General features: G+C 31.0%; 4 protein-coding genes across 9 annotated transcripts; 2 read left to right on the plus strand and 2 right to left on the minus strand.

Annotated features, from left to right (window-relative positions):
- Positions 1–3,609: 3,609 nt before the first annotated feature.
- Positions 3,610–13,242, plus strand: LOC143188839 (uncharacterized). The gene is made up of 11 exons (XM_076393309.1): positions 3,610–3,646; positions 3,994–4,115; positions 4,453–4,683; positions 5,587–6,458; positions 6,533–6,652; positions 7,583–7,695; positions 8,393–8,532; positions 8,676–8,785; positions 8,874–9,221; positions 11,612–11,815; positions 13,218–13,242. The coding sequence occupies exons 1-11, from the start codon at positions 3,610–3,612 to the stop codon at positions 13,240–13,242; spliced, it is 2,322 nt and encodes a 773-aa protein (XP_076249424.1).
- On the minus strand, positions 12,962–15,543 carry LOC143188648 (splicing factor YJU2). Of its 3 annotated transcripts, XM_076393023.1 has the most exons (5): positions 15,326–15,543; positions 15,180–15,240; positions 14,834–15,123; positions 13,992–14,717; positions 12,962–13,916 (listed from the first exon to the last, which is right to left on the minus strand). In XM_076393023.1, the coding sequence occupies exons 3-5, from the start codon at positions 14,855–14,857 to the stop codon at positions 13,590–13,592; spliced, it is 1,077 nt and encodes a 358-aa protein (XP_076249138.1). In that variant the 5' UTR covers positions 14,858–15,123; positions 15,180–15,240; positions 15,326–15,543; the 3' UTR covers positions 12,962–13,589. The 3 variants fall into 3 exon arrangements, with proteins under 3 accessions (XP_076249138.1, XP_076249136.1, XP_076249137.1); XM_076393021.1 differs by having other exon boundaries at positions 14,834–15,240; XM_076393022.1 differs by lacking the exon at positions 15,326–15,543 and having other exon boundaries at positions 15,180–15,252.
- Positions 15,544–15,670: 127 nt separating this feature from the next.
- On the plus strand, positions 15,671–19,612 carry Suv3 (Suv3 RNA helicase). Of its 4 annotated transcripts, none has more exons than XM_076393016.1 (15): positions 15,671–16,005; positions 16,102–16,334; positions 16,416–16,638; positions 16,726–16,894; positions 16,954–17,065; positions 17,297–17,427; positions 17,520–17,833; positions 17,931–18,072; positions 18,152–18,310; positions 18,372–18,551; positions 18,649–18,797; positions 18,886–19,007; positions 19,083–19,148; positions 19,276–19,388; positions 19,508–19,612. In XM_076393016.1, the coding sequence occupies exons 1-15, from the start codon at positions 15,932–15,934 to the stop codon at positions 19,595–19,597; spliced, it is 2,277 nt and encodes a 758-aa protein (XP_076249131.1). In that variant the 5' UTR covers positions 15,671–15,931; the 3' UTR covers positions 19,598–19,612. The 4 variants fall into 4 exon arrangements, with proteins under 4 accessions (XP_076249131.1, XP_076249132.1, XP_076249133.1 ...); XM_076393017.1 differs by having other exon boundaries at positions 19,086–19,148; XM_076393018.1 differs by having other exon boundaries at positions 15,671–15,871.
- On the minus strand, positions 19,124–22,066 carry LOC143188646 (uncharacterized). Its single transcript, XM_076393020.1, has 3 exons — positions 21,395–22,066; positions 20,219–21,317; positions 19,124–20,150 (listed from the first exon to the last, which is right to left on the minus strand). The coding sequence occupies exons 1-3, from the start codon at positions 21,611–21,613 to the stop codon at positions 19,861–19,863; spliced, it is 1,608 nt and encodes a 535-aa protein (XP_076249135.1). The 5' UTR covers positions 21,614–22,066; the 3' UTR covers positions 19,124–19,860.
- Between the last annotated feature and the right edge of the window lie 3,924 nt (positions 22,067–25,990).

Consider the following 25,990-nt stretch of genomic DNA (forward strand, 5'->3'; position numbering starts at 1 on the left):
TAGAGCCACTGATATTAAACTCTGCAGCAGCTGTCACTTAAAAGCCTATAACTTGGATAATTTCTAGAATTTTGAAATTTTCTTTTAATTATATATTCTTCAAACATCAAAGATGTGAAAATTCTAAAAAAAATTCGAATTTTTGAAACCTGTAGATCGGAGTCTCCTCTTAAAATAACATACCTAGTAAAGCGAAGAACATAGAAGAAAGTGGAATGTTTAAATCAGAACAATTTATTGCTTTTATCCCAACTAGCGATATTTCTCATAAATATGTTCTACATGCTAATTTAACTTAGAGCTTAATTATTACAAATTGTATATCTATCTATGAGTTCAATATCTATTTAATACAACCAAAAGATTTTATGAGGCCAGAAGTAAAGGATACGTAGAAACAGACACTACAAATTTACTTGTAATATACTATTTCAATAAAATAGTAAAATATTTTATGACAATTTTCAACTATCGAAAAATTTTAACATGGATTTTAAACTTAAATATCATTGCGTGTTCTCTAGTATTAATAAAAGCAATAATTTAAATAACTTTCAAGATTTTAATCGTTCCAAAAATCGTTCTACTTATTACCATTATTAATTGTTTTAAAGTTTTCGAGATCTCCCTAAAATGATGTAAAATATTTGACCTGTAAACAGGACCGCACTTATACTTTTGAAGGTCCTATACACAACATCATTATAAGGTTTTAAAAGAACAAGTCTAATTTTATTAATCAGCTAATCAAATACATGTACTTTTTTGAGTTTGTTGAAAATAAAAATCGAAATTTTCATAATAACTCATTTTAATAAACTAAAAACAGCATAACATTGGTACATATATTCGTATTATAAATACGTATACAAACAAATCAGTTTAAATTTAAATCTTAAAAGAAGGGATAACTAAGTTGCCCTGTTGAAATAAACACATCTGTCGTATCAAAAGGCTGGTCCAACGAAATACACTTTAAGAAATTGTCCTACACTAGGACAAAGAGTCACTAGCAGTCGCGCCTAATACGCCTTATGGTAAATGCGGCCCTATCCCTCAGTACCTGCGAATATGCGGTTGCCACTAAGAATTTTTTTTATTTCATTCTGCTACGAGCTATCGAACGATACCGTTTCCGTAACAATTGCCTGTTATCAAGGCGTTCATCATTTTTTCTTCCTTTTTGACGTTTCTCGACAACAGGTAAATTGTCACGTTGCAGATACGTAAACCCGCAGGTCAAACGAAACGCGGATAAGTGATCCGAGGTATCATTCCATCCGTGTCGAGCATGCCGAACAAACATCTAATTCGCATACACCATTCCCACACGTAAGTATGAAATATTTCCTTATGTACGGAAGAACGAATGCGCACTGACGGCTCTTTAATGTAGTGAAGTCGTCGACTGTCTTGAATGAGTCGACGGTCGCATCGGTGCGATCTCGCTGTTCTGACCAGCAGGAACATGAAATCGAAATCCGACCGTTTTTTCGCTACTAACAACACCAAGCAAAATTCATCCACGTGTCGCAGACATCCAAATCCAATCACCTATCATCGTGTCGCCGTGACACCGAATTATCGTCAACGATAATGAGCCAGCCATCAGCACCAAGTCAACATCCATCAGGTTGTGAACGTAGGCCATGTCTTCGCATATATTCATTTGATTTTCTGATTAGCAAAAATTATGAAATGGCATATTTTACATGCTTATGTTTTTCTCTATGCCATCTGAATAAAATGAAAACGGTTAATGACAAATAGGTTGAGATGCTTGGGGTGAATGTTGGAAAGTTTTGGGATTGAATGTGTTGGACCCTGATTATTCATTGATTCTTGTATAATAAGGTAGCTATAATGTAGACCGAATTATATTTATGTTTATTATGTTATCGTTGAGTATTTCGACTATTTTGTTAGAAGTTTGGTAAAAGTAGTTTAGTGAGCAGACTTAATTGAGTTTGACTTTGAAATTATTATACATAGATAATTAGGATATAAGATATTATATAATTCGATAATTTCCATTAGAAAACACTTCCAAGTTTTTCTGAATTGGCAGATTTTATATTTCTTTTCAGATAAACCTTTTCATTGTGCTTGGTTTTACGTTACTTAAAAGCTTTTTTGGAAATTTAAATTTTGAAAAACACAGTTTGAATATTTTCTTTGACATTTTAATTAACATTTTTATTATATATTTTAGGCACATTATGAAATGTTACTACTTCCTCTTCTCTTTAATTTTGTATGTACAGTACTAATCACAAGAAAGATTGACGTACACGATAATCGAAATACCTTAATCTTACAGATAAAATTTCTACAGGTGGACAACATAGAGTACTTAAGCTATGTCTGCATTGAAGCAACGAGGAACTCTTTGTCGCCGTTTCATATATCCTGGAAAAGTCGCCAGTAGTTGTATGTTTCTTCAAGTTTCTTTGTGTTTCTATTACCCTCAACAAATGTCGCTTTAAAACAGAAACAAAACTTAAACGTTCTTCGAATTATGATGCTTCGGTGTGGCGAAAATGCTTTTATAAGTTGGTGTTTGTTAGAATATGCAACAACAAAAGGGAACAAGATATTCCTCGTTATTACTTCAGTGAAGACATAGCTTTAGACTTTAACTGCTTGTCCTGAGCCACATAAACATGTTAAACGTAACATTTTCGTTTAATCATATACAGTGAGATGGCTAATATAGCTTAGAGTAGTTTGCATTTAATAAGTGTTGACCATTTCCCATGAAACTGCGTTTTTCTAGAACAAGTCAATTCATTGGAGTATTTATTCAAATCAATGAAAATCAACATAAATCAATGTAGAAATATTCAATCCTTATTTCTGTAAGATTTATATACAAGTTATGTACGCCGCTGTGTAATTTATTACTATAACAGGTAATAACAGATGTCTTAACAATTTAAATAAGACATGCAAAAATTAAACATTTTTATCTTATCTTATATACTTCATTAATGTTTATTAGTTCTTTAGAGTGCTTTTAATAAAATATTTTTTATTATATGATAATACTATCGGCATTGATTGCGTAAAATACGGTATCCCGTTTTGTTCGACCGTAGGACCACTCCATATCTTGTTCTGTCCGACTGTACAATTCCATAGAAAAACGTTTGACATAGATAATTAAATTAACCAAACAAGTTACAAAACATGTAAAAACATATTTAAAGATTTACTTGTTGTACACTGTTCATCAAACACTCACAAACTCCGTTCATAAAATACGAGAATCACGGTCTCATTTACCATAAGGTGATAGGAACTCTGGCCTCTCTGTGAGGTCACGTTTTAAAATTTTAGTTCTTACAAATAACTGTTGTAAAAAATAGCCTGGCATAAGAAAATTATTCCAGTCTTTCGATGCAATAGATGTATTTATTTTAACTGATCATTTTCATTATTATTCCTTTTCTGTAATTCAAATTTGAATTAATTTATTTTTCTACTTTTTTCAATACAAGTATATATATATATATATCTGTATCAGTTTTGTATTATTTTTGTTTTATTAAAATAGTTATTATAGAAATGTCGACTTTTAGTTTCACTTCTTTTTTACTTAAAAAGAATATGTATGAATTTGATAATTTAACTGAAATAGACTCAGGTAATGTTTTGAAGTCTTATAATGATATTACACCTAGGGTCTCCAAGGGTATAAATATGACTCTGATAAATACAAAATAGGTGTACTATAAATTCCTATAAACTGCTGTTAACGATGTATTCGCCGTAAATAGTTTATAAGTTTCAGTTATTTCCATGCATTTGTACTGCATATATAAAATGTTTATACTGCTAACAGTAAGATAACAACACCTACGAAAGCTATAATAATTTGGACTCTGTGTTATTCAACTGTGTTATCTGTTTTATCCAACTTTCCTCTATATATTAATTCAGCATTTCTCTGATAGAATTTATGCACGAAGTATTTTTTCTTTCAAAATATAGGAAACGAGGAGCCTGTGAACAGTCCGGGAAAAGGTGCAATGCCAACCCCAGGGAGCAAAGCTACCTTAGCAGCTCAGAGGAATAAAATTCCGCCAAGTCAATTACCACGCAGTGTAAATCATGTTTGTATTCATTATCATTGTATATAAATATTCTTACATCTTAATTATAGAAACAAGATAAAAAAATAATTTTGTTTATTATAGTATTATAGACAGAAGAATTCGTTAAAAATTCAAAGAAAAAGTATGTGAAAAATATAAAAAATTACAATTTTAATTACCAACTAATAGGATAGAGTTGTAATAATTTATTCTCATTTTCTACCAAATTTTTGTATTTATACTCCACGTAATTATACAACACTTAAAGCAAACAAATACAACAATAAATAACGCACTGAGAATGATACATCATTTATACTTACATTTGAGTATAACCGTAAAAGTAAAACTGTAATTGCAGGGAGAGTCTGTAAGTAGTTCACAAGAAGATGGTTCCAGTAATGCTAAAGTGCACAGTGCTCCTGTTCGTCGTTCACCCGCAAAACCATCTGTTAATACCACATCGCCAAAAAGACCATCTTCGAGTTTGTCTACAGCACCTAGGAAAAATGATAAGCTCGAAAATTTATACTCAATGAAAAAAAAACGATACCAACAGTTACGGAAAGATTTAATGGATAAGCAGGTATTTAATGAATAAACAATAACTTTAAATTATTTCTTCGTTTAAAATTAAAATTCTTATTGCATTTATTAATAAAGTTAATTAACTTCATATAAAAAGAGGATCCCTAAATTTTTATGTACATTTCTGAATTAAAAAAAACTTGTACAAATTTAGTGTAATAACTACTTTTACGAATTTAATACAAATGAGAGATCCACGGGAAAAAGGAGGAATTACAAGTTTTAGTATTTCTCAGAAAACTAGAATTTAGTTTTCAATGTAATGTCACAACTTCATATTTTCTCATACATGTATCAAAATAAAACATAATTTTATTGTTCATTCTATTCTACTCTATTTTCAACTTTTATTTATAATTTTAAGTAATATATAACATAGTAAACTGTATAAAATGGAAACTATTCTAACAGTACTACGAGCAAAAAGGGGGAATGTAAAAAAAAAAATTGTTTTTATTATCACTTTCTCTTGTGTTACTTTTTTATTTTTTATTTTCGAACCTTGTTTGGAAATACGGTATCAGGGTCTAGAATGTCTCGATTGTCGTCTTAATGTTTCGTTTTTCAGCTGTTGGCCTAAGCATCACTTCCAAAAATTCGGAGTAGAATTTTTAAATGTTTGCTTCAGAGAACATATGTAAAACTTCTAGGTCTTCGAACTATCGACAAAAACCAAAATATTTCCCTTTCTTGTATTATTTTTCTTTGATATTCTTCATTTCTTCCTTGTGTATTTCCTGGCATAGTCAGCGATAAAGAACACTCACAGAAACATACGGAAAAATGTTAAACTCAAAATTCGTTAAAATTGACATTTCCTCCTTTTCCCTTTACACCCCTCAAATGTAATGTTTCCTTCGAAGATAGTACAGCTTGTTAAATACAACTTAAATTCCTGCAGAAAATTGCACAAGAATTATACAATGAAATGTCCCAACTCCGCGAGAAGGTAATTGCTAGTGGCACAAAAGATCCAGGTAAATTAGAAGACCTCAGGCTTGAAGTTGGATCGCCTCAACCGCTTCCCGTAACTAGTGCAACTGGTCCTAGTGATCAATCAAACGTAACTATCGAAAAGTTGGCCATTAACCGCGAGTTTCTCGAGAATCTAGAGGGACAACTGCAAGAGATTCCAAAAAAGTCGCAGAATATTTGTCGAGAGTTATTAAAAAAACAATTATCCTTCGTAACGTTTGTGTCTTCACGACTGATAAAAACGAATAATGAAGAAACTGATACGGAAAACGGTATGACAAACGTGGATGTGGAAATGATTACGCAGTTAGAGGTCCATCAAAAGGACTACGAAAGTCTGCAGGCTTGTCTTGATGAAATAGAAACAACAGAAATGAAGGCGATAACAGATCTAATGCAGAATATGCGCGGTATATTACAAGAAATTGAGAACAATCAAACTAAGCAGAATGAAACGAACACGGCAGAAGCATTAAAAGAACTTCAGGAACGGTTGAATGTTACTACGGAGGAGTTACAAGCGGAACGTGAGAAGACTAACCAAGGAAAAGAACGTTTGCGTCAAGTTCACGCACAACTGCAAAGAGCGACTGCGAAAATAAGAGAGCTAGAATCACACGTAGACCAAGATGACGGGAAAATTCAGCAAATGCAGGCAAATATAAAGACTCTAGAAAACCAAATGAAGCAAAAGGAACAGGCAACGGAGCTGAAGTTAAAAGATATGCAGAAAACGATGAAGAATAACGAGAGCTTAGTCGCCAAAGTAGAGAAGCAACGAGATAGCTTTGAGACACGGTTATTTTTCCTTTTCTTAATGAATGCCCATCCACTGTTACGATAAATGTTTTCTGATCTGATCTTCTCTTTAGGCTGGTGGAACTAAAAGAGAAGATGAATATCAAAGAGACGGAAGCTCTGAACAGGATCAAGGAGCTCTCGGAAAAGCTGGATGCTGTTGGCACTGAACTTATTGTGGAAAGAGAAAAAAGGTGAGAAATCCACTTTTTTGTTAGATTGTAGAAAATCTATCACATACTAACGTAAGTACACATTAATAAATAAAATTAATATCAAAGTCTATTGATTGTACGATATTGTACATTTGTAAATAAATATAGACATTCACACAATGATTATACACAACTACAAGTCCTGTCGACTGTTTTTCAAATTGCTGTACATATTTTATAGATACATATAAAAAATATAGTTATGCGAGTTAATTAAAAAATTACAAATCAATTACAAATCAAAAAATTACAAACCTTTACCGTATCATAATGCTTAACAAAATTTGGATTTTAAATGTTCCTACATTTACTTCTAATTCTGCTCCAAAACATTTTAATAAAAACAATTAAGAAATTTACTTACAGGTTTAATTTACAATTAACTTAAATCACATGTCAGACTTAGGTGCTGTTAGTTTCTAATAGTAACTGTTAATAATTAGCTGTATTAGTTGTACTATTAGTAATTATAGGTAACGTCAAAAAAGATTTTTATGTAAAAATATTCACGATAATTATATAAAATATAAAGCTACACTGAAATAAAATTAGATAAGATGAAGAACAGTATAAATCCTAGAATTAAATTTTATGCATTTTACATATCTGAAGCTTAAAACTAGGCTGTATTAAGTTCACCCTTTTTCCGCATGACTCAATACACTTTTGTTCTAATAGAATGTTTAGGTCATTTGAAAGTGGCTAATTTTGGACTTGTTCTGTTCTTCAGCTCGCCAATTCAATAGTTTCTTTTGCTGTCTTGTAAAATTTCATTTTTATTAAATACATGATATTAGAATGAGAATATCAAAATTATTTATGTTACAAATTCATAAAGGTCCAGTTTAACTGTATACAACACTTTAATTACAAATCATATTTGTTTATAAATGTTTTATTTCTACACAGACATCGAGCCGAAGAATCATTGAGTGAATTGGGAGAACGCTACAAACAACTCGAAGAGAAAAGCAATCAATTCTGCAAACTTTCAGAAAAAAATAAAGATTTTACCATTACAGGTAGGAAATATATAACATAAAAATTTATTTTAACTTATAAAAGATTATAAATTATTATTATGATTTTCATATACCATAGAGAAAGTTAACAAAAATATCAACTATCTATTGAAGATTAATAATAGACATGAACACAATGGAAAAAGTACTTATATGTACACATTTCATAACAATTCTTTACTTATAATATTTATTAAAAATTTCCAACCAAATGGCAGTTATGATTTTATATGTCTGTCACATACTATACTGTACATGAAATAATATCTAAGTAAATGTAGGTATATGTACATGTACATATGTGCAAGTGAATTGAAACATAATAAAAATAGATTGTATTTATTTAGAAAAGAGGTAAAGTTACGTTACTAACATTACAAATATCCTTGAAGCTTATCTTCTAATCATAGTACTTGTAATAATTTACCAAAATTTGTAATATGAATAAAAAGAATTTCTATAATAACATGTAGTGAATGAAAACAACTGTTACCACTTTATAAGCATTGTGATCCAGTATTTTAGATTAAACAAAATAGTTTATAACTAGAAAATTAAACATTGTACAAAAACTGTTTTTATTATTCTGATGTCTGCAATCGATTCTGTGAAAATAGTCAATATCTCTAATAATAATTCGTATTATATTTAAATAAATTGTTTATTAACTAAGCAATTGTTTATTTGTTGTTTATAGAAGGAAGCCACTCAGACAATGAAGTCCGATTGTTTAACGAGTTACAGGAAACTAGAGAAGAATTGAAAATGCAGAAGGAGATAGTGCTGCAACTCCAACAAGAAAAAGAGGAAATCGTGGCAGTGATGCATCAAGCGGCCGTTAGTTTACACTACTTTCGGGATATGTCCTCGTTTAAGTCCTAAGAATTGCTCAATTCGATCCTTTCATTCGTTAAATAGACTTTTGTATACATTAATGTTCTGCCAAAATCTTGATCATTCTTTTTGTTCCTGCGGCTCAGAACCAAGAGGACGCCAAAGAGAAATTGGCTGCTGAACTTGTTTTCAAGACCAATGAACTCAAGAACTTGATGTCGCAGTATTCAGAACTTAAAAAAGTTGCAAAAAACGCGTAAGTTACTTTATATGTCTCTCAAAAACTGTAGTACTGAATTGACCAACTTCTTTGAGCTCTTAATTTTTTATTAAACAATATACAGTCAAGAAAGAAGTGGAATCTTAGAAAGGCAATTGATAGATATTCAGTCACGACTTCATTCACAATCAAAAGAGGGTGGGAAAGCTGGGCTAAGTGCTCACGCGATTGAGCTTCAACAACAAGTTTCCGATCTTCGTAATGAATTAGCAAAAGTAATTCAGCAAAAAGAGGAATTAGAGACTGTATTGACGCAAAAGCAATTGGAATTGGAGCAGCGTGATCGTGTGATGCGTGAGCAGAGCAAGTTTCTTAAGGTTAGGGACGAGTTACTTGACATGCTGGAAGGAAACGTTCAACAAGAAAATGGGGAAATGTCGACCAGTGACGAGAACAACGAGTACATTGAACAAGTAACTAATAAGCTTTTTAATTCTTGTAGCATTTAAACGTACTTATATATGTACAAAGAAATGCGGGTATTCGGATCTGTACATATAGAGTATAGTCCAATCTAACTTAACTTAAATATCTCTCTTATTTTGTATAATAGAAAAAAATGTTACAGAAAAACAAAAACATTGTTTGATTGAAAGCGAAAATACTATAATCTGCAAAAAATTTTTCTCAACGTCATTTTTTTTTTCGAGATTTCAAGGTCATTGGTATTTTTTAAATGAAATTACATATTTTCTTTACCGTAACATGATAACGTCAAAACGTATCTAGCGACCTACAATATTATGATCTTCTCCAGGTAGCATAAAGAAGTATTAAACACGTCATAAAGACATCTGTGATATTCAACATTCAAAACGTCTTAATGACGCACAGTGGGCTACACCGATGAACTTCGTGTCAAAATCGTATAACTTGTGATAGAAAATAGATAGGACGGTCATTCTTAAAGAATTTTGAAGGTGAAGTGTTGAAGAATATAGGAAAAATATGGAAAAAGCATTACATACAATTTTTAACCCTGAAAAATTATGTTAAATTTCACATTTTTTAACAAAATCTACGATTTTCAATATTGCATATGGTTAGATTTTTTCTTTAATATGCTACATATCATTTCTTATAAATTTTGTGATATAGATTTCAAATTTAGTAGCAGAATCTGTTTTAACATTTCAGGAAATCCTTCAAGGATGACCGTCCTATCTGATTTCTATAAAAAATTACACGATTTTGACACTAAGTGAATCGTTTAAGCCCACTGTGCGATGTCGGTAATATCATGCGAACGTCATAAACAGATCTCCTGAACGTCTGTTGTTACAAAATGTGACATCTTTAAGACACCTTTATAAAAACGTCTTAAGGACGACTTAAAAACGTTTACTCTAAGTATTATCCCAGATAGCACACGACGTCTTGAAGACGTCTATTTTATGTTGATTTTATGCCTAAACGTCTAACAACATAATTTAGGCATTTTAAAAACATCCAAGAGCGTACATCTTAAAGACTTGTAAAGTTTACGTCTATAAAACGTCTTAAAGACACACTACATGGACGTCCTAAAGACTTACGCTTTTGGACGTCTTAAAAACGTCTAATTTTTGTCTGAACGTCTATACGTAATTTGGACGTCCTTAAAACGTCTTATAAATGTTTCTTAAGACGTCCTAAAGACGTACTGATTTGTAACATCAGACGTCTCAGAGACGTCTTTTGGACATTTTTGGGACTTTACTGGATGTTTTTAAGATGTCTCTGTGCTATTTGGGACGCTTTATAGATATCTAAAGGACTAATTTCAGAGCTTTTAAAACATCCATTTGATACGTCTTTGAAATGTCTTAAAAGTGTAAGAAGATGTCTTTAAAGCGTCCATATAGCATATCTTTAAGATGTCTCATGAACGTAAATTTCAGACATCTGTAGAACATCCATGTAGTGTGTCTTTAAGATGTTAAATGGATGTAAATTTCAGAACTTTGTAAGACATACGCTGTCGGATGTTTTTAAGGTATCCAAATTATATCGTAAGATGTTCAAACATAAAATGGACGTCTTCAAGACGTCGTATGCTATCAGGATCACATGACTATAAATAAAAAAAATCATAAAAATTGAATACATTATATAAATAATGAAATACTATGATAAAAAAAATAAAGAATTGCAAAATTTATTTTAACAAGTGTTCAAAATGTTATTCATCAACTTCAATACATTTCTGAAACGATCTAATTCTGGAAGATCCCATTCTAAAGAACACATCTCATAAGTTATTTAAATAATGATACATTATTAAAAATATAAGAAGAACAAAAAAATAGTTCATTCTTGGTGAGATCTTCCAGACTTTTTACAGATTTATTAAAGTTGAAGGATAACATTTTGAACACTTGCTAAAATAAATTTCACTCTTCATTATATGTTTCTGTCATACTATTTAACTATTTACCTCATGTGTCCAATTTTTACGAATTTTTTAAACTCAAGGTAAGTACGTGAAGGACATAGTATTATAGGTCATTGTATTCGTCTTAACCTCAGCTATTATGTTGTAATAATGAAAATTTGTAGTCCTGTTTAAAAATCCATCAATAATCTCAAAATTTTGAGCAAAATGGCATTAAGAAAAATTTGTTTTCTATCATAATATTTTCTCTTTTGAGTCAATTTTTTTCTTTGGCACGTTTCCTACTATAAAAATAAGAGAGATATTCACGGTAAGGTAATTGTTAATATTTCTTCACTTTAATGCTCATAAATTCTTAAACAATTAAAATGCAATCTGTAAATTTGAACGCTTCAGTTATGAGACATCTTTGTAAATACTAAATATTCAATTAATAAACAGATAGCCGCGAAAACAGAAGCGATTCAAGAGTTGCATGCGACTCTTGAGAGCAAGCAGTTGCAAATAATGCGTTTGGAGAAAATGGTAAAGCTGATGGAGGATCAGCAAGACCGTGCCCAAGCTCAACGCACGCGTTTAGAGAACCGCATTGCTGATTTGCAGCACGAACTGCAGAAAAATAAGGAACAGCGGTATGTTAGGGAAGAATCTTTATCGCTTACGAGATTTCATACAGACAGTGATCGTGATAGATCATCGCAGGATTATTTTAGTGGGTCCGATCAATCTTCGTTGCAACGTACTTCCGATTTACGTTTCTCTTCACATAAAAGTCGCTACAATTTAGTTGAAAAAAGATCAAATATTTTGTCCAATACAATGGTCTCGCAGACTGATAATCAATGTTTACACGAGTACGAAGAATATATTTTGCAACAGATATCTTCCGACGAGGAACAGTCTTATATTTGCGATCAGTGTCGCCAAGCTGCATGTATAGAAAAAAACAACGAACGAAGATCAACCACAGATGATCCTGACGATCACCTACACGAATCTTTCGGTAATTGGCTTACGAACACGGCCCCTGTAGAAATAACAAAACAATTGGTTAACACCTACAATTGCCGCGACGATCAGTATTTTCGTGATCCACATTCCAGCATTAGGAATAGGAGATATACCTCTAGGTGTAGCTCACAAGAAGAGTCTGATAACGAGGACGAGAGTAGCAGGGAGTCGCAATATCCTTATCAAAATCATCGTAATTGTCATTTTCTTCGTTATCATATTCGGCCATCGCCAATCAATAAGGCCGTATCTTAAAGTATGGGCACATAAACACCTTTTCCATCGTTTCTCTTACAAAATATACACATCAAACTACGCTGTAATTTTGCATTCTAAATATTTCTTTTAGTCTTGTGTATCATTTTTATTTAAAAATTAATATGAATGTATGATTTATAAATATGGTTTTTGGATTATAAATATGAACTTAATAGAATTTGTAAACAGACTGGATTTTGATAAGCAAAGATACGTGGACTAATCGTTCCTGGAATATATGACTTCTTAGTTCAATACTTCTTTATACAACTATATGTATTTTTGTAACTATAAAATTATTTCTGGCGATGCCAAACTTTGTTCAATTCACTTTAGTCTAAATATGTTGAACACCATTGGTCTTTTGATGTACATTCCCTAAGAGTTTTTATTTCCTGTTATATATTCTGATGCCGAATTAAGTTTGTATGTATAGTTCTGAAGCGTTATAAATATGTACATATAATACAAGACGAAATTTGAATAAACTCGCTCACATAAAATTATTATAGCAATAGTTTGAAAAAATATGGCATTTAATTCATACACTTTAATGATATTTAGGTGTTGCAACAATTAATAATTGTATTTTTGTAAGTCAGTTTTAATGTTGTTAACATGGTCTGATTTAATAGACTAGGTACTCCCTGCTACAATCTTTTCAATGTGATATTTTCGATAAGAAAATTCCTTACAGAGTGCCTAGCCATTGAAACAGACCAACTTCTAATTCTCTTATATCTGATTTTCTTTTTTATGTTTTAGGGGTAAGGGCTTCAGCATCCTGTAAGGAATTTTCTAATCGCCGTCAGCACAATGTCTTCATGAAATTAAATTGTGGAAGTCTAGATCATAAAAATCACCTTGTGTGATTAACCGTTGAGTAATTCGGTGGGCGACATTATACATTGTTTGTAAGGCTTTTTGAATTTAATTAACCAAATATGTAAAAATTGTTCTTAAATTGAATAATAGTTTTATATCTTGTATTAACAAAGCTGGAAACTATTTATGCATTGTGATTCATATGTATATTTCATGACCACTATTTATATTTGTATGTTATGTTTATAGGTACACTTTATTTTATAATAAATTTTATAAAATTAAACCATATATACAATACTGAACACTATACTAATCACTATCATTATCACTGCTACTAGAGTATGTCCCTAATAAGGAGAGGGAACTGTGGACATTATTTGGTGAAGTATTTTTCTTTCCTAATGCAACTGAATTCACACTCTTATTAGTTGTTCTCTTTAAAGAAGTGTCCATTTTCTTTTCATTTGTAACATCACTTTCTTCTTTTTCTATATTAGTAAGTGTAGAATTTAAATTCACCTTTACACCTAAAGCTGTTTTTCTTTTAACTATACCTAATAAACTTTTTTTACCAGACGATATGTTTTCAGACCATAAAGATGTATCTGATATTTTGGCAGATTGGTCATTTTTAACCTTAAAACAGAAAATATGTATTATTTTTATGAACTACTAATATATTAATTTCTAGCATAATACAAGTATACCTACCTTTTCTTTGTCTGGTCTCAAAATATTACTACTTTCTTTTTCAGTTTCACTTATTTTGCGTATCTTTTTTGGTAGTTCAATGCTTTCACCTTCATCTAGCTCTACGATTTCTTCTTCAATAACAACTCCATTTGTATGTTTTTTGCCAAATATTGATCTAATATATTCTTCATCATATTCTTCTTGTTCCTTTTCTGTTCTCTGTTTAGCTGTTTCTGTGTCAAACTGTTCCAGCATTTGATCATAATCAATAGTTTGCTGTCTACGATTCAAATCTTTCAGTTCTTCTAATGATTCCAATAATTCTAATTCCTGCTTGGATTGTAAAGTTCGCTTTTCTAAAAGTTTCATAGGATTAGTAGCTTCCTCTTCTTTTTCTTCATCCTCTTCCCTTTGTGCTTGCTCTTCAGCTAATTTCAATGCCATAAAGTTCCTAGTAGCACCTGCTTCGATCTCATAATCAGTATTCTTTGGATCAGTTTTAAAGCTTATCTCTTGGAGACAACGGGTGCATTTTATGTAAAACCTGTAAATTCGTATTCCTAAATAGTCATCACCTTCAACGTCCTCTTTGCGAGCATTGAATTTTTTTCCCTTATAAATGTATTCTCCACAAGTTTTACACCTCATGTTGAAAGGAGCCATCAAACGTACCGTATATTGCCTATTACGCGCCAATTTCATACGAGGAATCTTCGACGGATCAAAATCCGGCGGATAGTATTTCTAAATCATAATTAATACAAGAAATTATTAATACTAATAATTAACCTAATCGAAAATGCGTCTAAATAACCCTTACACTAAAATTAATGTTTTTAATTATTTACAATTTAACTTACGTTTAAAACTTTACGCTCTGACATGATGCTAACTTAATTCGATAATATTATTCGTAAAAATACAACTCCGTTGTATAAATATAAGGAAATGAGCAGGTTAACTCCAATTCAAGTTGTTTGCTAACAAAATATCAACTAACGTGCATAGTGTCCATTTTAATTGGAAACCCTCGGAAGAGCTGCCTCTATCGGCCAGAGGTAGAAATATGATATCTTGTCCTCATTCTAAATACCATTTAAACGTTGGTTGTAGCCTGTTATGGAACTGTCAATGTTGTAACTGGCTGTAACTTTTAAACGTTGGTTGTAGCCTATTATTTTTCCTCATTGGTCTTTAACTACTAACCAAAAGTCTGTCTTTGCCATTAAGTAACAAAGACTCAATTTATGTCCCTCAGAGAAGATACCTGATGTGAGAGATTTGTCATAAAGAAGCCGTGTATAGGAGAGATAATAAATTTACAAGTTTCATGATGTAATAATATAACCTACAAAGTATTAAATTGGGTAACCTATCCTTCTATCCTTCAAAATTAGGGAATACGGTGCTTTATCATCACATTCTTATGCTAGTGGGTCATTAAATTATTGTTTTATCACATTATCATAACCAAATAATTATGAAACATGCGCATTAACCCTTGTACTTGTTCAAATAATTATTATTATATTCATATTCTTCTGATGACACCAAATGAAAAATTTAAATTAAACCAAGCAAATAGTTTGCAAACATTTTACAACTAAAAATTTTGTGCGCTGACGATACAAATAATTATTTATTAGCAAGGAATTAATTTGTTCACATTTAACAAGTTCTGTAAGTTACAGAATTGACAGTTCCATAATAGACTACAACCAGCGTTTAAAAAGTATCTAGAACGGGGACAACACCTCTGTGTTTCTATCTCTGGCCGATAGAGGCAGCCCTTTCGAGGATTTCCAATAAAAATGGACACTCTGTATGATAGCATCCTCGCATAACGTCGCCACGAGTTTCTACTAAACTAACTGTAATCTTTAAGGTTAGAACATGAGGTATAGTTCTCCTTCGTCATAAACAACAGAATATGAAAATAAATAAAATCAACTTCAACAATGATACCATTTAAACGTATTATGACAAGTCAGATAAAACGTCGTAAAAATTTATTTTGGTCACCACTGTCAAGGTTTTCATTATTCAATTTTATTTTGAATGCGCTTTCTCGTTTAGACTCAAATGATCTCTAACAATGATTGCATCAGTTTATGAATGTATTTTTTAGACAATTGAATCCTACAGTGACATTCAACCAAAGTATTAGAGAGAAAAATGGTAAAAGCAATTTATCTATAGGATCACTATTTCAACCTGTTCCTGTCAAACAAGACTCTAATAATTTCAATGTTGGAGCTGAATTAACGGGTGCTCTGAATAAAGTTGAAATTATGAAAATTTTAAATAAGTTTTCACAAAAGAAAATAGTGAAAGATTTAGCTTTACAATATGGATTAGATGGTAATGATCAATTTTCATATTTTTTGGACTCAAATATAATTTTGAGTATTTTTTATAATTATTTATATAATCCTTTTTCAGATTGCTTATTAAATATAGCTTTTAACGGATTTCGACAGTACTGCGTGGAATCAAAATCATTACCTGCAGATCTTCATGTTATTTTCAGTGATATTATTCATGGAGTTGGAAATATCGTGGATATATTTCCTTACTTTTTGCGTTATGTAAAACAAGTATATCCACACGTTGACTGTTTAGATGATCTTAAAAAAATTAGTGATCTACGAGATCCACCTAGTTGGTAATAATGATTATCAAAGTATAGAATTTGCACAAAGTTTGAATACAATGAATGATTTTAAATATTTTTTTCAATTTTTATTTATAGGTATCCTCATGCAAGAGCTAAGCAAAGAAAAATTATATTTCATGCTGGACCAACAAATAGTGGTAAAACATACCATGCTTTGAAAAGGTTTATGGAAGCAAGTTCTGGTGTTTATTGTGGACCATTAAAATTATTAGCAGTTGAAGTATTCAATAAATGTAATGCAATGGTAAGTAGCAGATATAAAATTGTTCTTAGAATCATTCTATTAAACATAAATAATTTTAGGGCACTCCTTGTGATTTAATCACAGGAGAAGAACAGACATATGTTAATGGCAAAATGTCTCCAGTACAGCATGTAGCGTGTTCTGTAGAAATGGTAAATGTACAAAATGTTTGTAAGTATAAAATACCTAATACTCTTATTTATGTATAGTGCTTTACCGACAGAATGAACCCTGATAACAATACAGATTTATTGATTTCAGGACTCATCATGTCAGTGGAGTACAGTACAAATATAATTACTTCATTTTGCAATATTTTTGACTTGTTTTAATGCTAGTTTTTTTAACTGTTTTATCTATAGTGAAGAAATTGATTCAAAATCTTTGTAATAATTTTTATAGATGAAGTAGCCATACTTGATGAGATTCAATTAATACGTGATCCAAGTAGAGGTTGGGCATGGACAAGAGCTCTTCTTGGTGTTGTTGCAGATGAAATACATGTATGCGGTGAAGCTGCTGCTATACCTATAGTGAGTTTTATTAGTTTTATTCCATACATTAATTAATCTCTGCTAAATCCTCTAAAATTTAAAACAATCTTTTATATTAAATTTCGTTATAGATAGAGTCTATATGTGCAACAATAGGTGAGACAGTGCAAGTGGAGCAATATAAGCGATTGACGGACCTTGTTATAGAAAAATATGCACTTCGTTCTTTATTTAACGTTCAACCAGGAGATTGTATAGTTTGTTTTAATAAAAATGATATATTTTATGTGTCACAAAATATTGAAAAGATAGGGAAACAAGTAGCAGTAATATATGGTAGTTTACCACCAGCTACAAAACTTGCACAAGCTGCCAGATTTAATGATGTTAATGATCCTTGTAAAATATTAGTAGCTACTAATGCAATAGGAATGGGTTTAAATTTGTAAGTTAGCAATTATAAATATATTTTTTTTAATTACATAATAATTTTTAGTACGCTGAAATATTTATAAACAGAAATATTAATTATGAAATTTCAGACATATTCGTAGAATTGTATTTTATTCGCTTAGTCATCCAACTATAAATGAAAATGGAGAAAAGGAAATAGACACAATTTCTGTATCATCTGCATTACAAATAGCAGGACGTGCCGGTCGTTATGGGACGCAATGGTCTCAAGTAAATACAGTTATCAATAGATAAAATTATAGTAATATACAAAATTTAATGTTTCATTTCTGCTTCTATTACATTTTAGGGTTTTGTTACAACTTTTAAGTCGGAAGATCTTACTATATTACGAAAACTATTAACAAAGACGCCAGACATAATAAAGCAAGCTGGACTTCATCCGACTGCTGATCAAATTGAATTATATGCGTATTACCTGCCACATGCTCCATTATCAAATCTAATTGTAATGTTTATTTAAATTTTATTTATACGTTATGGTAATTCTAATGTCTTTTCATTTTCAGAATATTTTTATTACATTGTCTCAAGTCGACAACTCTCTTTATTTTATTTGTAATTTGGATGATTTTAAATTTCTTGCTGATATGATACAGCATATACCTTTACCTCTTCGTACACGATATGTATTTTGTTGTGCACCAATTAACAGAAAAATGCCATTTGTGTGTAGTATGTTTTTAAAGGTAAGATGAAAATATTAATACCTTCTTAAAATTTCGTTTCAATTCTGTTGTTTATGACTACATCAAGTTTGATAAATTTTTTCCATTTACCATACAGTTTGCTCGGCAATGTAGTAACAACGATAAAATAACTAAATCTTGGTTGTGTAAACAAGTTAATTGGCCTCTATCACCACCGGCAAATATTGCTGATCTTGTACATTTAGAAGCTGTGTTTGATGTGTTTGACATTTATCTTTGGTTAAGGTAAGTCTTTGTAGTAATGGTATTGATACAATAATTCTATTTTTTGTTACGTGCACTATATCTAAGTATCATTTTTATTTTCCGTTAGTTTTCGATTTATGGATTTATTTCCCGATGGCAATTCAGTTAGAGAAATACAACAAGATTTAGACAAAGTTATTGAGAAAGGAGTTCAAAAATTAGGGATACTGTTCCAAAAGTCCAAAACAGGTAAATTTATATTTAAATACATTTTTGTGAACACTATAAAAATAGGACAATTTATTATTAATAATTTAATTTTAGTAGGAACAAGTGAGGAGACAAATTTAAATTCTAAGGCTGAATTTCGAAGTGACAAATATTCTAAAGGTATTTTATTAAATATTATAAAATATTAAAATCCAACCTGGTTTTATAATTAATTAGTATTACAGTTTTGTGTTAGTAAAAATTGTTTAAAGAAGGGAAGGCTAATAATAACTAAATTATATTACAGATGAATACTCGCTTAGACATAAAAGAGGAAGATTAAGTGATGCACTCATATCTCAAGGTCTTTTGACGCCGAAACTATTAGAGCAATTACAAATGGAATGGTCTGACAAAGCGGTAAACTAATATTTTTTAAACATTAGTAAAAAGAAACCGTAATTAACAGATTGAACCGATTTGTCTTACTATTAGTTAAAAAATTTAGTTAAGTCTGTGATACTTTTTTATCATTTTAGAAAAAAGAAAAAGAACATACAAAAGATGAATACGAAGATAAAAATAGCACAGAAAACAAACTTGTAACGAGACCTGGAAAACTTAAATAAAACCCTTTGGTGTTATTACATTTGTTTAGACTATAAATTAAATTTACAAGATCTATTTATTACAAGATATAATGTTTATATTTGAATAGCTTCATTTGGAAGATCTAAAATATTCAAAGAACATTTTTTTTAATAAACAATTTCTACCTTTATTTCCTCACTGAACTCATCTATCTCAGTAATGAATTCCTCACATTTGTACAAAGTAGGTAAAAAACATTATTATAAGTATATTTTTTATTTTATTTAGAATTATTTATTTTTTAAACACTTTTAGATTCATATCTACGGTCATGTTTTCTTACACGTTTGCATTTTTGACGAATTATATACGCTTTTTGTTGCTTCTTTTTAAAGATGGCAGAATTGTAAAAAGATGAGAGGGAATTTTTTGATTTACATTGTAATGCGCGAGACAAAGTAGCGCATCTTGTACATCGTAACGAATCATTATTTATTATCAAAGGACATAAGATATGTCTCCATTTTATACCATCTTTATAAACTGTTCTAATGCTTCTCAGTTCCTGATATCCTTCAGGATTATATATACCTAATTGAAAACAAATATTTAATAATCAATATATATTTTAACAAAGAACTAAAGAACAGTCTACATACCTTGACAAATGATTCTTTGATCAAATTCATCAATCAGTTCTTGTATATCTAATAAGCTTTGTACTTTTAAGTGTTTTCCCTCTTTTATAAGATTATGAACAAATGGATTAATTTCTTTATTTACAGCAACACAGTGTAACATCATATCGCTTTTTATAAACACTTGTTTTTCCATGAAAGGCATTCCACCTTTTGTCATTCCCATGTATAGATACACTATTGTTGTAGTATGTCCTTTTGAAGTTACTAAACAAGACCAACCACGCGGTAACAATACTTCTGTACATACTTCAAGTAAATCTTCAAACAACATTTCACTGTTCTCCAATTCATTATACAAAGAGAGTGGAGAACATATGGGTACTTGATCGTAATCTAAATTATCTGCTATTTCCTTTTTTATATATAAATTTTCTCTTACTTCAAAATTATCTACTGATTTCTCCTTTGAAGTATCATCCTTTCTTAATTTTGGCTCCCAAACTTGTACTGATGCTTTTTCTCCATTAACAACATAAAACATTTTTGAAGATTCTGATATTTTTTTAGGTTTATTCAAATAAGAGTCTTCTTTACATTCTTGATCCTTTTCTTCTTTCTTCTCTTTAGAATAGATATCTTTCATTAAATTTGTATTAGAATCAATTTCGCTTTTAATTATATACACTGTTCTATTTTCTTTTGTTTGTTTAGCATTTCTGCCAAGAGTTTCTTTAATTTTGAAGTCACATTTGGATGTATTACCCGTGTTTGAGCCATTTTCATATAATTCTACTTTAATTACCGAGTTTTTACTCAGATCACTATGTTCTTTATTCTTTCTACTTGAATCATTATATTCGACAGAAGATTGACGATGCAAAGATGTAATCCTATGATTCTCATTATTATTTGTTTGTAATTTTGTGTCAATTCTAGGTATAAGAAAATGCTTTCGTGTCTCTTCTGTTGAACCTACTTTTTTTAATTTGGCTGGTGAAGATTCATATTTGTTTGTGTTAGAATTATTAGAACGTTTTTGGTCATTGGTTTTGTGTTCAAGGTGATAATTTCTTCCAGGAATGGCTCCTGGTCGTAGTCTACACTTTTTATATTCAATCTAGAAAAAAGAATATAAAATTAAACCAATAAAATGAAACTATGTAACTTAATAATAAGGAGCAAAGTATAACTTACGGATATAACATGTGGTGGAACTCCGCTGACCCAATGTGTAATGATATCATCTTTATGGAAATGTTTGCTGCAAACGTATGTTTCATCAGTGACAGCATAATTTTCTATACCAATTGCAGCTTCCCACTTTTTACGCAGTTCTGGATCTTTAGGCGCGGAAAAAAAGCTATAAGCATTCTTGTAATTGGTTTCCTTACAGAATACACATTTACGGGTCATAATGACACTATCAAATGTGTTATCACGTTATTTCACTCGAAACATCTAATTTTCGTTATTACACACTTCATTACACTAGAATATTGTATACTGAATTTTGTATAGGTTATGATATTTTCGTTTCAACATTTATACAAAAATAATATATATTTGTTCTTATAATTTAATTAACACTTCTTATTATTATTTGTGTAAGTTTGTTTTTAATTACGTATGTTCAATTCAATGCATGTTATTCGCAACTTTCGTGCAATGTTTTGAAATAACCTGAAGTGCTGTCTTTCTGTATCTTTATTAAACTGAAATTGTTAACACTGATAGTCAGTTTCACAGCGCATTCTGCATTCGATAATTCATGGCATTTTAGACAAAAGTCGACTAACGTTAAGTGCTTCGATGTATTTTCAATACATTATTTATTTTAATTTCGTATTTTTGTGGCAACCAGTGGCGACTATAGTAACACTTTTTGAATTCACCACCAGATGGCTATAAACGCCAACTCATTTTAGAGTCCTTCACAGGAGAGTCGAAGAGTTCGACCATCGGACCAGCTTTTGATTGGTTACCGCAATTTTCAAGCAAATCTGGTTATTTCTAATTATGTTAGTACCTTAGACCATATATATTAGAGGTGGCTAGAACTGCACCCATGTGAAGATAGCTTACAGTAGTAATCAATTTTAATAAAATATAGATCAAAAAATCAATTACTTTTAATTTCTCACTTTTAGGATCTGAGATATTTCCAAAAAACTTCTTTTGAGAATCTAGGGACTTTTACGAGTTGACAACAAACATTCGATATCACAAAATTTCTAAAATAATGCTAAAACTTCTAAAATTGTTCAATCCTAAGCAACAATTAGGCCAGTAAACAATAGATTTTATAAATAAAAGCATGAAACAGAAATCTAGTAACTTCCAGGTGTGCATGCGCAGATCCCCAGTAACTTTAATACAAATCATACGTTCATATTTACATAAAAACTCAAAATCTTGCTCTAACTTATTGCGCAATTACTCAAACAAATGCTCTTTAATTGCTCTTTGCTACCTTGTAATTACATTTAATCGCTCCTTTCTAGTTTTCGAAAAATCTGTAAAAAAACGATCGTGCTATTTGAACCAATGCGAAGCTAGTCGCTCATGTCAGTCTGCTAGGTTATACCGGGCACATAAAATTTGTCGTATCTCAATAAATGATGGCTTAAACAATTGCTCTTTAATTAAGAATATAGTTCTATTGGTCTTGATAAAGCAGGAATTTCAGTAAGTAAAGTACATTGAAAAGTTTACTTAACCACATGTTGTGTAGCCCTGAATCTTGCAGTTTTAACTCTTTTTAAAGCACGAGTTTTAATGTTTTTTAAAGACTTGTCCTACAAATAAATTCAATTCTTGTCATATAATAGAATGGAAACAAAAATGTCGTTCAAAAATTAAGTTCCTTTAATATGAACCAAATAAAACCAAAGCTTCGAATGACTGTAGAAACTTTTGTATGATATGGTGCGTAATTTTTTTTGAAATCCGCACTTTTGAAGCACATGGATTTAGCATAATTAATAAATTTTTCTCAACGCGATAATCAAATCGTACTTGATTGCATTAACGTAGGTTCGGATTGCGATAGTTTTCTCTGCGGATTAATTGAGGAAGGCAAATCCGACATCGTCGAAACCGTTCAAACAGTTTGTTTAAAATTTTACGTCGCGACTGCTACTGAAATTCGAGATCAATTACTAATCGATGACGAATTTCTTAGCAAACTTTATATTTTCACACCCCATTTGGCCTTAGATTCTTCCAACAGAGACACTTCCTTCAAAAGTGTTCTCTTTATTGCTCAAAAGTTCGGTACTTTTTTCGCCAATCGTCATTCGGCAAGGAATGGTCAGAATTGCATCTGGAGTTTGCAAATGAAGATCAGCAGAAATTTGTAAATATGGATTTCGACAATTTCTGGAAAACGATTTTATTAACCCCAAATGATCAGGGCTGTAGTAAATATCCATGTTTATGTAGATTGGTTAATTTAATTAGATAGTTCCCCAATTCGAATGCCGATGCTGAAAGATCGTTTCCCATGTTGTCGGATATAAAGACTAAGAAGCGAAATAAACTTTGATCAATTTCCATTAATGCTCTTTGCGTACTGAAATCGGCATTAAGAGAAAAGGGAGAAAACCTCAGTCCATAGAGATGGATGCCACACATCTATCTCTCATGTCATTTGAGATTTTGTATTCTCGTTTTGTTAAGAAACAGAACTGTGAATTACGATTACATACCGCACATGATGATGGCCTCGCGGATACTCTGTCCTCGTCCTTCGACGCGATTTAGCGATGTCTGAAATATTATCACTTTTATTTATTTTCAGTGATGTTCATTCAATTTAATTTATTTTTTGAACATCGCTAACATATAAATAGCTATCTGATTTGCCTCATATAATTCTTATTCCTTTCTTGCTCTAGATATGCTTGCGTGCTGTAAATACAACACGCTTGCTTGCTGTAAATATGCTTGCTTGTTGGCAAATATCCTGGCAATCGAGAAGCTCGCATGAGATGCGTACCGGGATTTAAACATTTCAAAGAGCCAGAGTGCCGAGTACCTGCCCGAAATACCGAGCTTACGGATACGCGGCCCGTACGTTAGTCTGCGTAGTGGAAGGGGTAATTCTCAATATTTGGGTCCTCAGTTTGATCTGGCAGCACAGGCCGAGTCTTCGGTTGGCGAGGACTAGTGGCCTATACGTATCATCAACGCGTACAATAATCGGTACTTGCTCGCCAGTCAACGAGTCTATGCAATAGTAGGGACGTTTCAGATGCAAATAATTAAAGATGACCACTGGAGAACCCAAAGGCAATACCGCGGCGAAAACATTATTGTTACGGTGGAAATACCATATTTGTATAGAATCTATCAACATAAACAGATTGTAATAGGGTTACTTCGGCCAGTTCGTCAAATTGAACAACGATTTGAGTAATATCGCAGATATTCTTCAAATTTTAACACTAGAACCGCTGTAGTTAATATATGTCTATTTTTAACGATGTGCCACAATTACAAATATCTGAAAAGGTAAGTAATTTACAGAAATAATGATTATTCGTATATTTCTATTGTATTATTCAGCATTAACTGAGAATAAAATAAACTTTGTGAAAAATAAAATGTGTATAAGAAATAATCATACCAGTCATTTTGACAGGTTTGATAGTTCTAGTATTAATAGTAGTCTTTAGCAATGTTTAAACGTATCTCAAGGGGTTTTTCAAAATTCTAAAAGTTATGAATTTTGCAACTGCTTGAAATAGAGTGCAAACTTATTTTTAAAGATTCATAGCTCCCGAACTAATAAACGCATAAGATTCAGCTTGTACTTGTTTACAGCAAAGACATTGAAGTAGTAAATAAAAATTATTTAATTAAAAAATAATTGGTTTTAACCATTTTTTTGCAAAATGTAGTGGGCACGTATTTAAAAATTTGAAAAAAATTGAGAATATAGTTCTTTTCGTCCTCCTTACAGATATCTTTTCAAAAATATGGAAATTTGAAAATTGACCAAATGAAAGTTGATTGAAGGTGACGCTGCTTAACGAATTTTGGTGTTATTGGAGATTTCGCAGAAAATTATTCATTTCTTTTTCAAGATGAAATTCGGAGTAACAATTGGTCTAACAAACAAACAACAATACATACATTCGTTGCTTATCATCGAATGGATAACAGTCTAAAACGTGACAACTTTGTCATTATATCAGACTGTCAGGAACATGATAGTATAGCTGTTCACTTATTTTAAACACATTTAATATAATTTTTGATAGAAAAATACGGTACTGGCGTATTACTACCCTGAACGTGAGGCGCAGCATAATGGTGTGCGTACCCCAATACAGGAGGCTCGGCAAGGTGCATTGATTTAATAAGTTTAATTCGAGTAACTTTGTTTTCTTTTCAATACTTCCAATATGATTTAGCAAGATCAACAATCGTGAAATACAATATTATACGTAATTATAATATATTTACTTATCTATTCGATGTTTAAACCTTTTATCTCCTCTTGTTTTATCTTATTTTTTGGAACACCCATTTTTTTCTATAGGAATATAGACTTTCATATTTTCGAGGCCTAGTGCTATCTTCGTCTTAGAGGTATTCCTTTTCTTGCTCATACAAACCTTTAAGCAAGTCAAGAAACTGCATTCGAAATTAGCTTATAATTACAGATTATAAATTATGCTCACCTAACTATGTACTCCCAGGTGGTTGCGTGCTTTTTATTTTTGCATATTTGAACAATTAAAGAAAAATTTGTAAGTGTATAAAATAATGTCTGGTACTCATGAA

The sequence above is a fragment of the Calliopsis andreniformis genome, chromosome 3 (assembly GCF_051401765.1).
Source record: "Calliopsis andreniformis isolate RMS-2024a chromosome 3, iyCalAndr_principal, whole genome shotgun sequence".
Lineage (NCBI taxonomy): Eukaryota > Metazoa > Arthropoda > Insecta > Hymenoptera > Andrenidae > Calliopsis > Calliopsis andreniformis.

What these genes read in the sequence shown, in the direction of transcription:
- LOC143188839 (XM_076393309.1), top strand. Translation starts at nt 3,610, where the DNA reads ATGTATGAATTTGATAATTTAACTGAAATAGACTCAG. An exon ending in TAAAGATTTTACCATTACAG is followed by an intron (nt 7,696 to 8,392) that starts GTAGGAAATATA and finishes TGTTGTTTATAG; the next exon opens with AAGGAAGCCACTCAGACAAT. An exon ending in AAAAAAGTTGCAAAAAACGC is followed by an intron (nt 8,786 to 8,873) that starts GTAAGTTACTTT and finishes AACAATATACAG; the next exon opens with TCAAGAAAGAAGTGGAATCT.
- LOC143188648 (XM_076393023.1), bottom strand. Translation starts at nt 14,857, where the DNA reads ATGTCAGAGCGTAAAGTTTTAAAC. An exon ending in CAGAGCGTAAAGTTTTAAAC is followed by an intron (nt 14,718 to 14,833) that starts GTAAGTTAAATT and finishes ATTATGATTTAG; the next exon opens with AAATACTATCCGCCGGATTT. An exon ending in TGAGACCAGACAAAGAAAAG is followed by an intron (nt 13,917 to 13,991) that starts GTAGGTATACTT and finishes TTCTGTTTTAAG; the next exon opens with GTTAAAAATGACCAATCTGC.
- Suv3 (XM_076393016.1), top strand. Translation starts at nt 15,932, where the DNA reads ATGATACCATTTAAACGTATTATGACAAGTCAGATAAAACGTCGTAAA. An exon ending in GGTAAATGTACAAAATGTTT is followed by an intron (nt 17,066 to 17,296) that starts GTAAGTATAAAA and finishes TAATTTTTATAG; the next exon opens with ATGAAGTAGCCATACTTGAT. An exon ending in GACATTTATCTTTGGTTAAG is followed by an intron (nt 18,798 to 18,885) that starts GTAAGTCTTTGT and finishes ATTTTCCGTTAG; the next exon opens with TTTTCGATTTATGGATTTAT.
- LOC143188646 (XM_076393020.1), bottom strand. Translation starts at nt 21,613, where the DNA reads ATGACCCGTAAATGTGTATTCTGTAAGGAAACCAATTACAAGAATGCT. An exon ending in TTCCACCACATGTTATATCC is followed by an intron (nt 21,318 to 21,394) that starts GTAAGTTATACT and finishes TCTTTTTTCTAG; the next exon opens with ATTGAATATAAAAAGTGTAG. An exon ending in TCAAAGAATCATTTGTCAAG is followed by an intron (nt 20,151 to 20,218) that starts GTATGTAGACTG and finishes GTTTTCAATTAG; the next exon opens with GTATATATAATCCTGAAGGA.